The sequence below is a fragment of the Macaca nemestrina genome, chromosome 4, assembly GCF_043159975.1.
Source record: "Macaca nemestrina isolate mMacNem1 chromosome 4, mMacNem.hap1, whole genome shotgun sequence".
Lineage (NCBI taxonomy): Eukaryota > Metazoa > Chordata > Mammalia > Primates > Cercopithecidae > Macaca > Macaca nemestrina.
The window spans coordinates 107,186,196-107,201,838 of NC_092128.1; the positions used below are offsets into that span (position 1 = coordinate 107,186,196).

At 38.2% G+C, this 15,643-nt stretch overlaps 1 protein-coding gene across 2 annotated transcripts in view; it reads right to left on the minus strand.

Annotated features, from left to right (window-relative positions):
- The window catches only part of LOC105475872 (acyloxyacyl hydrolase), a 206,135-nt gene that overhangs the window by 159,844 nt on the left and 30,648 nt on the right, over positions 1-15,643 (minus strand). For both annotated transcript variants that reach the window (XM_071095041.1, XM_011731433.2), the window contains exons 2-3: positions 14,668-14,763; positions 2,085-2,151 (exon numbers count right to left, since the gene is read on the minus strand). In XM_071095041.1, coding sequence (XP_070951142.1) covers positions 2,085-2,151; positions 14,668-14,763 — 163 coding nt within the window. The remainder of the gene's footprint in view (positions 1-2,084; positions 2,152-14,667; positions 14,764-15,643) is intronic.

Genomic DNA, 15,643 nt, shown 5'->3' on the forward strand with positions numbered 1-15,643 from the left:
GTCTGGAAATGCCCTCAGAAACCAGTTCCTGATGAGCCTTGTGTATGGGGCTAGGAGTCCTGCAAAGGATGTGAAGACTTTGAAGAATTTTACGTTCAGGGAGTACCATAGTTAGGTTTGCATTAAAACATACTAGTCTAGCTATAATGTAGATTATGAAACAGTAGGACAGAGGGCAAGTTTGTAGGCCTGGAATCCAGTTAGGAGGCAGTGCCAATAACAGTGGCACTAGCTAAGAATAAAGGGTCCCTGCCTTCCAAACACAGCCCACGGGTTATGAAAAATTGTTTGCCGTAACAGAGTGAGATCACTATTAAGAGAGACAGGTGCACAGTACGACAGATCACTGATGACCTCCCTGCCTGTATGATTTCCTTCTGTCTTTAAAATTTTGTGACTCTAGGCTACCTGTTGTAGAAGGGAATGCTGTCCTTTGAACATCTCTGCTGTAAGGTTAATGGCCCCTTGAAGAGGAATCATGTAAGAATGTTCCTAGGAACCAATCCAAATGCCCATCAATGATAGACTGCATAAAGAAAATGTGGCACATATGCACCATGGAATACTATGCAGTCATAAAAAGGATGAGTGCATGTCCTTTGCAGGGACATGGATGAAGCTGGAAACCATTGTTCTCAGCAAACTATCACAAGATCAGAAAACCAAACACCGCATGTTCTTACTCATAAGTGGGAGTTGAACAACGCGAACACATGGACACAGGGAGGGGAACATCACACAACAGGCTCTTTTAGACGGTGGGGGAAATGGGAGGGAGAGCATTAGGACAAACACTTAATGAATGTGGGGCTTAAAACCCAGATGACGGGTTGACAGGTGCAGCAAACCACATGGCACATGTATACCTATGTAACAAACCTGCACATTCATCACATGTATCCCAGAACTTAAAGTTAAAAAAAATAGAATGTTCCTAAGAGCACTGTTCACAAGAGTTAAAACCAGAAAGCAATTAAACATATAATTTATGTATAATAAATTATAAAATGTTTATAATAATATGTATTATATAATAATGAATGATTTATATTTGTATATTTTATATATAATACAACCATAGAAAAACCTCCATAATTTTTTTTATAGAAAGCAGGAGAAGAATGAACATGGAATTTAGGATGATGCTCACTTGGGTGGGAAAAGCCTGAGAATAAAGGGGAGGGACCACAGGGGCAAAGAAAGTTATTGTCAAGGTCCTAGACTTTGTTTTAGGTGGTGGGTTCAGGAGCTTATTTCAGTATTCAAAGTAACTAAATAAGAATATAGTGAGTGTAAGACAGCTATGTATGGATCATTGATGAGAGACTGCCATGAACTGAGAAACAGGGTTTATTTGATTCAGTTTCCTGAGTTCAAAAAAAGAAAAACAGTAGCTGGGCATGGTGGCTCATGCCTGTAATATCAGCACTTTGAGAGGCCAAGGTGGCTGGATCATGAGGTCAAGAGTTTGAGACCAGCCTGGCCAACATGGTGAAACCCCATCTCTACTAAGAATACAAAAATTATACGGGTGTGGTGGCACATGCCTGTAATCCCAGCCTCTTAGGAGGCTGAGGCAGGAGAATTGCTTGAACCTGGGAGGTGGAGGTTGCAGTGAGCCGAGATCACACCACTGCACTCCAGCCTGGGCTACAGAGCAAGACTCTGTCTCAGGAAAAAAAAAAAAAAAAAAGGAAAAAAGGAAAAACAGTAAAAGAAAAAGCAGACCGTGATAATGCGAGGAGCAAGGGCTGGGAGTAGGGAGGTGGAGAGAAGCCAGGAAATCAGCGAAGTGGGAAGAGAAGATGTGGCCTGGGAACCCAGGGAGGCAGAGAGAGCTCAGGAGAAAGGTTCAATCACCCAAGTACAGGTTGCCACACTGTAATTCAAGGGGAGCCTTGCGTAGAGTGACGAAGGATCCAAATCAGGTTCCAGTTTTCCACTATTACTAAGAGCTGGAATAACAGCTCGAGCCCTGTCCAGTAAGCGCACCAAGCTGAACACAGAGCCTCCCACCTCCCAGTTTTCTTGTTCTTCCCATGTCCCAGCAATGGAATCAGAGTTATGTGTCATGGCATACTCACAGTTTTATAATGTCTGATCCGAACTTGTCAATGACTAAATAGCAGGTGGTTTTCAAGAACAGTTTTTCTAAAAAATAAAGAGGGAAATTGAATATATTTTTATTGCAACGAATTTAACACACCTTAATAATGATTATCTTTACTAGGAACTGGAGCTGAGTGATTAACTTATGATTAATTTGAATATTAAATTTTAAGGATTTGAAGGAAATGTTACAGCTACTGTATGCATTAAATATCACTTCCATCTCAGATTTATGTGAATGCCACCTAACCGTCCAGGTTAAAGATAAGCAATTTATTCTAAAAACACAGTTAAATGTTGGATTTTCCTTTTCTTTCTTTCTTTTTCTTTTTTTTTTTTTCTACAGGGAATATCGGCTATGACTTCATTTGTTGAAGTTGAAAGAAATGAGACTTGCATTAAAGTCAATAATCTGAAACATAGCTCTGTTACAAATGGTCTTTTCTGGTGTTTATTCGAAGGAAAATACTTCACTTGGGGTCCTTAGTTTTTGCTGTTATTATCCCAGAGATAAAAGGAGATGACAGTTACGGGTGATCCTGCACTGCCACCTTCATCATAGGACACAGATACACTCCACACACATACGCCTACTAACAACATAATCTCCCCCCACCTCCTATGAGAGCACATGAATGTTTTGTGAGTTCGTCCTTCCCACAATGAAACCTGTTGGTCCTGTTTCTCCAGTTTGTGAGTCTATTGTGGAGCTCTGGCAATTCAACTGAGGATCTTAGCAGAGTTAGGGATGGATCAGTTGTCCTAGAAAGAGATAGAAAACCCTCATTGAGGAGAATCTATCTTGTCATGATGCATCTCACATAGGGGGCCCAGACCTTGCTGGATGATGGAGTGGTGAAACAAGATAAATACGGCAATGCTCCCTGGTACTTCAATTTTGCTTAATGTTAAATAATGTTAAATATTATTTTTGTATTAATATAGATATATTATATGACTTTTTAGATAAAAAAGTATGAGACTTTAAATACACTGTGCTCGGCTGGGCGCAGTGGCTCATGCCCGTAATCCCAGCACTTTGGGAGGGGTGGATCGCCAGAGGTCAGGAGTTTGAGACCAGCCTGGCCAACATAGTGAAACCCTATCTCTCCTAAAAATACAAAAAATTAGCTGGGTGTGGTGGCTGGCGCTTGTAATCACAGCTACTCGGGAGGCTGAGGCAGGAGAACCTCTTGAACCCGGGAGGCGGAGGTTGCAGTGAGCCGAGATCGCACCATTGCACTCCAGCCTGGGCAACAAGAGTGAAACTCCATCTCAAATAAATAAATAAACAAACAAATAAATAAATAAATAAATTGTGCTCTTGAAGTAGGCAATTAAAACTGTGTCCTCACATTACGAGTGACCTTACAGAAATAAAAAGGATTATAAGGGAATGTTATGAACAGGTGCATGGCAATAAATTAGGTAACTTAGATAAAATAAAAATTCTTAGAAAGACACATAATGCCCAAATGGACTCATGAATAAATAGACATTTTTAAGAAACATATAACAAGTAAAGAGATTGAATTAGTAATTTAAAACCTCCCACAAAAGAAAGCCTAAGATAAGACAGCTTCACCAGATAGGATTCACTGGTGAATCTACCAAAAAGTTACAGAATTAATAACAATTTATCAAGAACTCTACCAAAAAATGGAAGCAGAGTGACCACTTCTTAACTTATTTGTGAAGTTAATATTACCCTGATACTAATACCAGAAACCTTCCTCCGAAAGAATGTAGACCCGAACTTCTCATGAATATAACCACAAGGATCCTCAACAAAATACAAACAAATAAGATCCAGCTATACAGAAATTATACACCATGATCAGGTGGGATTTATCCCAGGAATGCAAAATTGGTTTAACATCTGAAAATCAGTTAACGTATTACTCCCCTATCAACAACAACAACAACAAAAAAACCTATATGATTATCCAATATAGGCAGAAGATATTTGACAAAATATAGCACTGCTTCATGATTTTATTAGGAATAAAAGGGAATGTCCTCAACCTAATAAAGGTTATCTACAAAAAACCTGACAACTAACATGATATTTAGTGGTGAAAGTTTAAATACTGTCCCCTCAGTATTAGGAAAATATAAGAATATCTGCATTCACTACTTTTATTCAACATTATAAGTTCTAGCTAGGAGAATTAGGCAAGAAAAAGAAATAAAAAGCATTCAGTTTGGAAAGTAAAGAAGTAAAACTATCTTGTAGCTGATGTGATCTTCTATGTAGAAAATCCTAAGGAATCTATTAAAAACTATAAGAACCAACAAAAAAGTTCAGTAAGGTTGCAGGATACAAGATCAATATGCAAAACCAATTGTATTTCTATATAGCAGAAGTGAGCAAATAAAAACTGAAATTAAGGAAAACAATTCCATTTACAGTAGCATCAAAAAGAACTAAATTCGTAGGAACAAACTTAACCCAAAAAAAAGTGCAAAATATATACTCTGAAAACTACATGTTAAAAGAAGTTAAAGGAGACCTAAATAAATGGAAAGACATTGCATATTCATGAATTAGCAAACTTAATATTGCTAAGAAAGCAATTCTTCCCAAACTGATCCACAGATTCAATGCAATCTCTATGAAAGGCCTAGCTAACTTCTTTGCAGAAACTGAGCAGCAGATCCTAACATTCATACGAAAAGTCAAGTGACTCAGAACACCAAAACAACATTGAAAGAAAAGAACAAAGTTGGAGGACTGACATTTCCCAATTTCAAAGCTAGACAGCTACCGTAATCAAGATAGCATGGTATTAACATAAAGACAGACATACGGATCAATGAAATAGAATCGATAGTTCAGAAACAAACCCTAACATTCAGTCAAATGATTTTCAGCAAAAGTGCAAAGACCATTTCATTGGAGGAATTTAACAAATGGTGCTGGGACAACTGGATAGCCACAGGCAAAAGAATGAATTTGGACACTTACTTCACACTATATACAAAAATTAACTCAAAATGGGTCAAAGACCTAAATGTAAGAGTGAAAACTGTAAAATTCCTACAAGAAAACATTGGCATAAATCTTAGTGACTTTGGGTTAGGCAATGTTTTCTTAGATATGACACCAAAAGCACAAGCAAAAGAAGAAAAAAAACCAGACAAACTTGACTTCATTAAAATAAAAATAAGTTTTGTGCTTCGTAGAACACCAACAAGAAAGTAAAAAGACAACTCACAGAATGGGAGAAAAATTTTGCCAATCATATACCAAATGGCCTATCACAGTACTAGAATATATAAAGGACTATTACAACTCAATAATAAAAAGACAAATAGTCCAATTAAAATATGTACAAAGAATCTGAATAGACGGTTTTCCAAAGAAGATATACCAATGTCCAAAAGCCACATGAAAAGATACTCAACGTCATTAGCTACCAAGGAAATGCAATTCAAAGCCAAAATGAGATACAACTTCATATCCACTATAATGTGCTATAATAAAAGAGAGAATAATATGTGTTGGTGAGGATGTGGAGAAATCAGAAAGCTTGTACAATGCTGATGGGAATGTAAACTGGTGCAGCCAGTTTGTAACCAGCCTATCAGCTCCTCAGACTGTTTGACATAGAGTTACTATGTGATCCAGCATATATATGTGTGTATATATATGTATGTATATACACCATATATATATGTATGTGTGTATATATATGGTAGAACCAAAAACATGTGTCCACACAGAAACGTGTACACAAATATTTATAGCAGTATTTTGCATAACAGCCAAGAAATGTAAACTGCTCAAATATCCATCAGCTAATAGAGAAACAAATGTGGTATACCCATACAATGGAATATTATTCAACCATGAAAAGTAATAAAGTTATGATACATGCTACAACACAGAGAATCTCTAAAACACTATGCTAAGGGAAAGAAATCAGTCACACAAGACCAGATATTGTATGATTCCATTTATATGAAATGCCCAAAACAGGCAAAGTCATAGACACAGAAAGTAGATCAGTGTTTGCTTAAGGCTGGAAAGAGTGGGTGTTTGGGGGATGCTAAAAGGCATGTCATTTCTTTTGTGTAACAAAAATGTTCTAAAATTGATTGTGGTGATTGATTAACATGCACCTCTATGACTATACTGAAAGTCACTAAATTGTACGTTTTAAATGAGTGAACTGTATAGTATGTGAATTGTAGCTTAATAAAAGTGTTTAAAAACAGATTCCCTCTCCCTTGGGCTCCTTTTTAGGGGTGCTACTGTGGAGAGGGTCAAGAAGCTCTGATGTCATAATATACTCAGAGACCTGCATTTCGTTCAGTACCAGCCCACTGGCTTCTGGCCTTGGAGAAATTGCATCCCCTTTCTGGACTTCCGTTTCCTCATCTGAAAAATGTGGGTGTAGGATTTGGTCCCTTTCACTATAGTGTCTGCTAAGTTTGGGGACTTTTGTAAGAGACATTCCAAATTAAGTGAAGGAGCTTTGGAAAAAAGTTAAAAGTACTGCTAATGCAGAACTGGCTTAGCCTAGAGCAGAGCAATTTAAAAACGGACATTAGGGTGTTCTTTGATAAACTTCTAATACTGGCTGAAAGGCAGAGAAAATTCATCTTCTTTCTGGTAAGATAAGCAGTGTGTGTGCGTGTGTGTGTGTGTGTGTGTGTGTGTGTGTGTGTGTGTCTTAGAATTCTGTTTAGCTCAAGTCAAAGCAGACGGCTGCAGGTTCCTCCCTCCCTGAGCAGGACCATTTGAACAGTTTCCGATAGTGTCTTCTGTGACTGTTAGCTTGAGAGGCGCCTGGAGCAATGGCTGATGTGGGACATGAGATGCCCTCTGAGAGCTAAATTCTGAGATCAACACCGAAGGGTACGAAGCAGAAATATGCAAAATCTCCGGAAAGAGCCAGCTATCCCCAGTCAGCCATGATCAGATGGTAAGCTGATTGTTACTGACACACCTGAAGAAAAATTTGGCATTTACATATTGACAGTAACCTAGCTAAAGTAAAAATTATACTGTTAAACTCTGCCTGTGACAAGGAACATACAGGAATACTTAATTTCTACAGATTAAAAGAGACTTGGAACAGCACAGGAAAAAAGAAAATGTGGCCATTCCAAAGGGCAAAAAGAGTTAAAATAAGACCAATTAAGTAGTTATCATAATTTGCATGTATAGAGATGTATGTGTAAATAAAATGTAGGACATTCCAATTTGTAAGTTACTTTCATGTTTACTATCACTTTCTTTCTCATAAGAATCTTATGAGGGAGTAATTATTTTTATCTTCATTCTGTAGACAAGAACATTAAGACTTAGAGAGCTTAAGATCACAAACATAGCAAGTAGTTCAACTGAGATTAAAATATTTTACTCCAAAACGCGTTATTATTTGTAGTATACATTTCAATGTGCTTAGGATATTTTATTTGATATTTTATTCTATCTCAAGTGTAGCAGGTATTGTTATACATTGTTATATGTATAATATGTACACATTATTTCATACAATATGTATACATTATTATATACAAACTTGAAGCACAGTATGACCAAGTGACCACATAATTTTTTTTTTTTTCTTTAGCCAGTCTTGATCTGTTGCCAAGCTGGAGTGCAGTGGTGCAATCTCAGTTCACTGCAACCTCCACCTCCAGGGTTCAAGCGATTCTTCTGCCTCAGCCTCCTGAGCAGCTAGGACTACAGGCGTATGCCACCATGCCCAGCTACTTTTTGTATTTTTAGTAGAGACAGGGTTTCACCATGTTGGCCAGGATGGTCGCGATCTCTTGACCTTGTGATCCGCCCGCCTTGGCCTCCTAAAGTGTTGGGATTGCAGGCATAAGCCACCACGCCTGGCCAACCACACTATTTTACAAGTACATATTCTAGGATGCATTCAGACTTTCAGAATCTCCAGAGTAGGCACGAAGTGCCTTCTTCCTTTTAAGACTACATGAGCTTTTAACAATTATATTCTACGGAGATAGGATTTCTGCATAGGTGACCCAAGAAAGTGAAGTTATAGCAAGACTCTCAGGGCCTATGATTCTGTTGACCCCTGACTAGTGAGAATGATTCCATTAATCATTTTTTCATTAACAATTCTGAGATTCTTCCAAGGTGCTTCCTAATGAGAGCCAAAGGCAAAAGCAATGGATGAAACTGAAGGTTGGAAATGCTTTGCACGATTAGGAAAAAACTGTCTTATAGGGCACAGAGAAAGGCAACATGATTTACTAAGAGATTATTCTCAAGAATGGTGCTTACGTGATTTCCCTGCTAAAGCTTTGATTTTTGTACTTTTTTTTTAGCTTTGGAGGTGAAAGTAATACTTCACTAAAAAATAATTTAAAAATAATTGTGTGTTTATGTGCTTAATTTCATATCCTTCTATCCCCCATTCACCTGGCCTACCAGATGGAAGGCAATGCAATGCTTGATCCCAGTAGACGCTGTGGGTCAGGCCTAGTAAGTCTTCCAGGAGAAATCCTCAGCTAGGAGAACATCTATTTTTGCCACCCCATACAACTCACATAACAATTCTGTTTCTGTGTCCTGTTTTCCTCATCCATAAAATGGAAGCAATACTGCCCATGGTGTCTTTTAACCTGAACTGAGTGTTCTATTTTTAGCTGGAGGTAAAACATGAATTGATAAAATGAAAATAACCCCCAACAACCTTCTTAATCCTTTAAAATTGCTCCAATTGAAAAGGCAACCCATCATTGAAAACCAAAATATCAACCTTGTTTCCCTTGGTGAAATACCAGCTTCCACTTCATCAGAATCTGACTTTCAGCCTCTCACCTGATCTTATCAGGCTCTGACATTTCCTGTTCGAAGTCAGAAGAAGCTAAGATGGTACCTTGAACACCAGCAATCCTGTGTTGGGTTGTTTTATATTTTGCTAGTATATTAAGAAGAGGGAATAATCTAGGAAATAGGATTTTTAGTCAGTCTTTCACCTTTAGATGACGCAACTTTGCCAAAAAAGAGAACATCTAACTCGAGGTTATACCTGCCAATGTTGTCTATCACACGAAAGGCAACCAGTTAAAACAAGGCTTAATGATAACTGTGACTGCTCTTCACTGTTTTCCTTCCGTAAAATGGTAATAATATTTTTCTTCTTCTTCTGTAACTCAGAGATGTGAAAATACAAAGTAAAGCTTATAACAAATTGTGAATGCTCAACAGGAATAAAGAAATAAAATACAGAACTTATATGGTAAAGAAGTATAGAGTAATTAAGAGGCTTGACCTAGGCCTATATGCCTTAACATGTATAGATCATAAAATCATGTTGTGTGAAAAACAAAAACTTGCTGAGCAATGCGTACAGTAGACCATTGACGTCAAATTAAAGCCTTTGCACGGGAGGAGTATGGAAAGATGGTGGTGGAGGCGGCAGAATTTTGAAATCTCTTTGAATCTCTACAAAAAAAAAAGGAGTGCAATCCCAGCACTTTGGGAGGCCAAGGCAGGCAGATCACCTGAGGTCAGGAGTTCAAGATCAGACTGACCAATATGGCGAAGCTCCGTGTCTACTAAAAATGCAAAAATTAGCCAGGTGTCGTGATGGGTGCCTGTAATCCCAGCTACTCGGGAGGCTGAGGCAGGAGAATAGCTTGAACCCGGGAGGCAGAGGTTGCAGTGAGCCGGGGTATTGCACCACCGCACCTCAGCCTAGGTGACAGAGCAAGACTCTGTCTCCAAAAAAAAAAAAAAAAAGAATAGCAAGACCGAAAACCCACAGAAAGCAGTTACCACAAAGCTGGGCATATCCATGAACCCCAATGTGCAATTAGGTGAGAATAAACCATTTTACAACCACAAGACCTATGGGCCATCAACTTCTGTAAGGGAGAAAGTAGAGGGAAGCAATGGATTACAGATAAAACTGAGAACAGGAGAATCCCCAGATAGCTGACAGGTGTTGGGTGGAAAGCATGGCGGGCCAATTAGAGAACAACCGCTGGACAGGGAGGGGTTTTGTGCAATCAATAGTTGGTGAATGCAAGGAGTTCAAGACTAGAGAGAATTAGGGACTAGAGTCATCTGGCACCCACAAGGGACCCACTGGAGCTCCCTTCCAGGGCAAGTGACACACTGAGGAGAAACTGCTGGGTATAGAGAAAGTCCAGATGAAAGTGAATAGGAAAACAGTCAGAAAATCTCAGAAAGCAAGCTGCCACAATTTTTTTTAACACTACCCCAAAACAACAGAAGAAGGAGCTCTGTGCATTTAGAAAAACTACCCTGAACCACGTCTCTTTCTAAGGGTTTTTGAAAACTAATTTCACATAAAAATGAGCAACAGAAATGGATCTAGGTCAACTCCCATACAAAGTTATTATAAGAAGACAAAGATTAAGGAACAGAATAACATCCCTGCAGATAGTAAAAGCATGCCAGAAAGTCATGCCAAAAAAGGATTAAAACATAACATATTATTTCTAAACATATTATTTTAAAATGAGCTAAGAGGCATTAATAAAATGATATAAGACATGAAAAAATAGCAAGAATAAGAATTAGAAAAACTCAGATATGGAATAAAAGAACTCAGGAAAAAATAAAACATGACATAAGGAATAAAGAAGTGAAATCTCAACTAGAATGAATACAAGAACAAGTGAAAACAGTAGATGAGGTCTTGAGTGAAATAGAAGGTGGAGAGCAGGAACAATTTTAAGATAAAAAATAAATAAAGAGATTAAAATATATTCAAGAGATAGGCAAAATAGCAAAGACTGGCAAAGAAGATTCAAAATGTGGATGATAGAAATCCCAGAGGAAAGAAACAAAATCAAGAAAGCCGAACAAACACTAAAACATTCCTAAAATCAGAAAATGTATATTTGAAGTCACATCGAGAGAGCACACTGCATGGCTGACAACATCAATACACAGCAGCTGGCCAAGTTATCTTCTAGTTAGATGACTAAATGTTATAGAAAACAAATCCTCTGAACTTCAAAGCATAAACAGCAAATAACTTGGAAGGACAAGGTCAATTAGATTATCAATAGGCTTTTGAATACTGTATTTAAGATGCTCAGGGAAAGACATTATGTGCCAAGGAGTTTTATATACAGAAAAGCCTTGACTTTCATGTATAAAGGGCACATTCTTGCATGTTATCAACATGCAAGAATGCAAGTAATACTTGTTGCTATGAGCCCTTCTGGAGGAATGAATTTAGACAGCAATTCAACTAGAGAGACAACTCATATAAGGGCTGGTGGTGAACATTAATCATTAGGTGCTGATGCAGCTAAGACTAAATGAGGGTGAAAAGGGAACGGGTGTTATATGCAGTGGTTATATGCTCAGATAATGTAGGACAATGATTAAAAAGGGTAGAGAAATGGGAAAGGCAGATGCAAAAAAACAATTTTAACTGCTCATAAGAATTAGAAAATATATTAATGATAGTAGCATTAGAATTGATATTCTGAGACTGTTTTATGTGCAAGGAAGGATGGGTAAATGAGTAATGATTGGAGATTTAAATTCTAGTAATCCCTTTGTGCTTTACAATTGGGACTTTGTGTGGAAAGGAGATATAGATACAATACAGAAGACTTTAAGAAAAAATTTTGTGTTTCTGAACTTGAATTTGAAGTGTCAGTATGAATTCAGATATTTTATCTTAAAGTTGACATGTGTAAATGAATATACATAGGTTTCCTATTTCTGTCCACTGAAGAGGCCTAGAAAGAATGGTCAACTCAAATTAGCCAGGTGTGGTGGCAGGCGCCTGTATTCCCAGCTACCCGGGAGGCTGAGACAGGAGAATCTCTTGAACAAGGGTGGCAGAGGTTGCAGTGAGCCAAGATCGAGTCACTGCACTCCAGCCTGGGCAACAGAGCAAGACTGTCTCAAAAACAAAAACAACAACAAAAAAAAGAGTGGCCAATTCAGTAACAATAATGAACATTCCTAAGCATCTGGTTTATGGTCTTGAAACATTATTTCTCACTAAAAGAAACCAGGACTTTTAAGAGAAATGACTGATTTCAAGCCTTGGGCTTGATATGTACAAGATACGGCTGGAACACTTTGTCATACCAGTTAGTGAGGAAACTATTGAAGGTGACTGAGGCTCATGTGCAAAGGACTTGAGTCAGCTTGAAGGAGGTGCCACTGGTCAAAGCTCAATGGGATCATCTGTGCTTCATAAGGATAATAATTGCACTTGACTGAAACCCATCAGTATGCTTAAGTTCGTAAGTTTATCATGATATTTTAAGGAAAAACTAATTGCTTGCTGTGAGATGATAACAGAAAACCAATGCATTACCTTGAAAACTGATACAAGAAAAGAATCAAACATTTATCCTGCCTTTCCTAGATGCCTTTCCACTAAGTACTGTGGGAAAAATGTCTCTAAAATATGATGTGAGAAAGTGTCCAATATATGTCAATTAATAAGAAATAAATAATAGATTTGAATATCACAGTTTTAAAATCCCAATGAATTAATAGATCTCATCATTGAACATCAACAACTGCGACGATCACCAAAAGAGAGTCCTGGCACAGTGGCTCACAAAGGACCTGTCATCTCAGCACTTTGGGAGGCCAAGGTGGACAGATCACTTGAGGCCAGGAGTTAGTGACCAGCTTGGGCAACACAGAGAGACCCTGTCCCTCCAAAAAAATTTCAAATTAGCTGGTGTGATAGTATATGCCTGTAGTCTCAGATCCTTGGGAAGCTGAAGCAGGAGGATCTCGATGAACCCAGGAGGTCAATGCTGCAGTGAGCACTCCAGCCTGGGCGACAGACTGAGACCTTGTCTAAAAAACAAAAAAGAAGGAGAAGAAAAAAAAACACATAAAAGATAAAAGCACCTATGGCAGCCTCCTGATGAAAGAAAACAGTATCATTTGTAGGCTTGTCAAAGGAATCAGATTGGAAAAGGATCAAACCTCTGATCAAGCTGCCGATTTTCAGGAAATACAGAGCACAGAGAAACATACTTAATTATACTACAGGAATGCAATCAACACCATCCAGACTGTGGGAAACTCCACAGGTCAAGTTCCACAGCTAAGTGAGAAGAAAAAGGAAGGGGTGGAAAGGAAACTTACAGATTAAAATAAACTCAAAAGACACATCAAAATTGTAAATACTGGGCAAGGTTATGGTATCTAGGGATGCCCACTGAGTGATAAAGCTATAAAGAAATGCAATAAAATAATTTTACTTTAAAAATCAGCACACTGAGCTTTTTGCAGGGGGAGGATGGGATGGGGCATGTGAATGGGACTTCAGAGGACGCCATTGATCTGTTCTTTCTTGACCCAGACTATGTTTACAAGGGCGTTCATCTTTCAGTAACCAATGAAGCTATATATTTGCTTCTCATGGTTTTCTACTTTTGTCTTGTTTTTACAAAGAAAAACCAAAAAAATTACTGGCAGAACAATATTACACATTATTCATGAATCCATACAAGTGAATGTGTAAATACAAAATCTGACAAGAACGATACCCATTTAGTTCACTTGAAGGGGTTCCTGCTAGGGAGGTGGGGCAGGGGAGAATGGAACTGGAGGAAGGGAAAGCTGAAGCGTTCCAAGTATAGGTGCCATGTTTTAACTTCGCAAAAGAAAGATGTAATTATGATGTGAATATGTTAAAATATTAACGGTCCATTTGGGACATTCTAAACACACGTGTTTGTGTATTATCCTCTCCCAGTCTATGTTTTTGAATTCTAAACATTTTAGCCTGTGAATGCATATTATGACTAAAGGCAATAACTTCTCTGAAAAGACTTTGATGCTATTGGCACAGCATACTGTGTCAATCAAAGATACAATTGCCATTATTCCAGCTACCTTACTTAACAGAAAAAATAATGTAGGCACCTTAGATGAATTAGTTCCCATTAAGTGAATAAAAATTTGACTCTCAAAAAAGTTTATTCATTATGACTGTTTGAGTAACAGTATTCTATAATGGAAATATGATTAATATTTTATTTCTACTAATACTGAAAAACAAATATGCAATTTGCTTGAACTCAATCAATTTCTTCCTTTGGTGGGTGTATAAGGTACTTTATTGAGATCCAGTTTAAATTAATGAAATGTTCTAGATTATTTTCCCATTTGAAATTTTGAGATCAGTTGTTCTCCCAACCCAAAGCTCTGTGTTGGTAGGGCTAGGTGTACATCTTGGAATGTTAATGTTGGTCATGTTAACATAAAATTATTTATTCATTATTTTGACTTCTTAGTACTTAAGGCAATGATCAGTAGGTAAGCAAATTATTAGTAATGTGGCAGCCATTCAACAGTTTATTCCCTAAGGGTCCACAGCAATTTCATTGTGCCATGATGGAAAATGAATGTCAGGGAGAACTTGTCTAGATCATTTTTTTTGTTTGTTTTAATTTCTATGAGCCCCATAAGAATATCAACCTACAGAAGTAGCATAATCAAATTCTTCTCTGTCAGCATGGGCAGGAAGTAAAGGCAGTCATGATGACTCAGGAGTGAGAGGACAAGCAGACCCCCAGCAGCATGACCCGTCCCATATTTACCAGGCAGGTAGCTGCAAAGTCTCTCCATCGAGGCCTGGACCGTCGAGTTGTGAACTTGAGTGAGCTGTTCAATCACAGACACCACCAGTACACACCCTGCCAGGGAGGACAAGAACATGTCATTAGTGTCCTACAGAAAACGGAACTGGAGAGACAGGAGAAAGAAAGGGTGTGTGTGTGTGTGTGTGTGTGTGTGTGTGTGTGTGTGTGTGTGTCCTTAAGAAGGCCAACCTTTCCAAAACAGAGAAAGTGATGATGTTTACATGAGCTAGTGCAAGGAAAACAGCCCACATGGAGCAGAAGTTCAACAGATATTAGCTTCTCTCTTCCCCCACTTTCTCTCCTTTCCGCAGTAGATGGCTGCAGAATAGGATCATTCCCATCCTACACATTCGCTTGGCAGGAGGGGAATCCAGGATACAATTTTTAATTTTGGAAAAGCGATGGAAATTGCCTAGCATTTGAAGTCGAAAGATCTGGGATTGAGTCCTGACTTAGTAATCTTGAACTCACCATGTGGCCTTTCTGAACCTGGTTTCCTCCTTGCAAAGCAGGTAATATGTTTCCCATAGGGCTGCTGTGATGGTTAAATGAGATAAAAGTGAGACTGAGTGTGTCTTTGAAATCATAACACATTGTAAAATATTATTTTACCTCACAGCTACAAAGCATACTACTTGAAAGCATGCATGAACATGGTAAGTGTCTAGATGGACAATTGTATTAAGTTAGGAATATATTCCTTCTGTTACTTTGATATGTGGTAAGTGTGAATGCCTAGAGCTCCTAGGCTGACATTCCTAGAAGATTCTATCACTTGCCTTAATTTTCTGAGCAGCAGGGGAAAGCCAAACCTTTTTTTCCAGAGAAAAGGGACTCTTTTTTTTCCTTATAAACAAGTGGTTGGTCAAAGATCAGTCAGTATGTGAGAAGAAATTGTTAGATCCCATTGCAGTAAGAAGAATGGACACTTGCT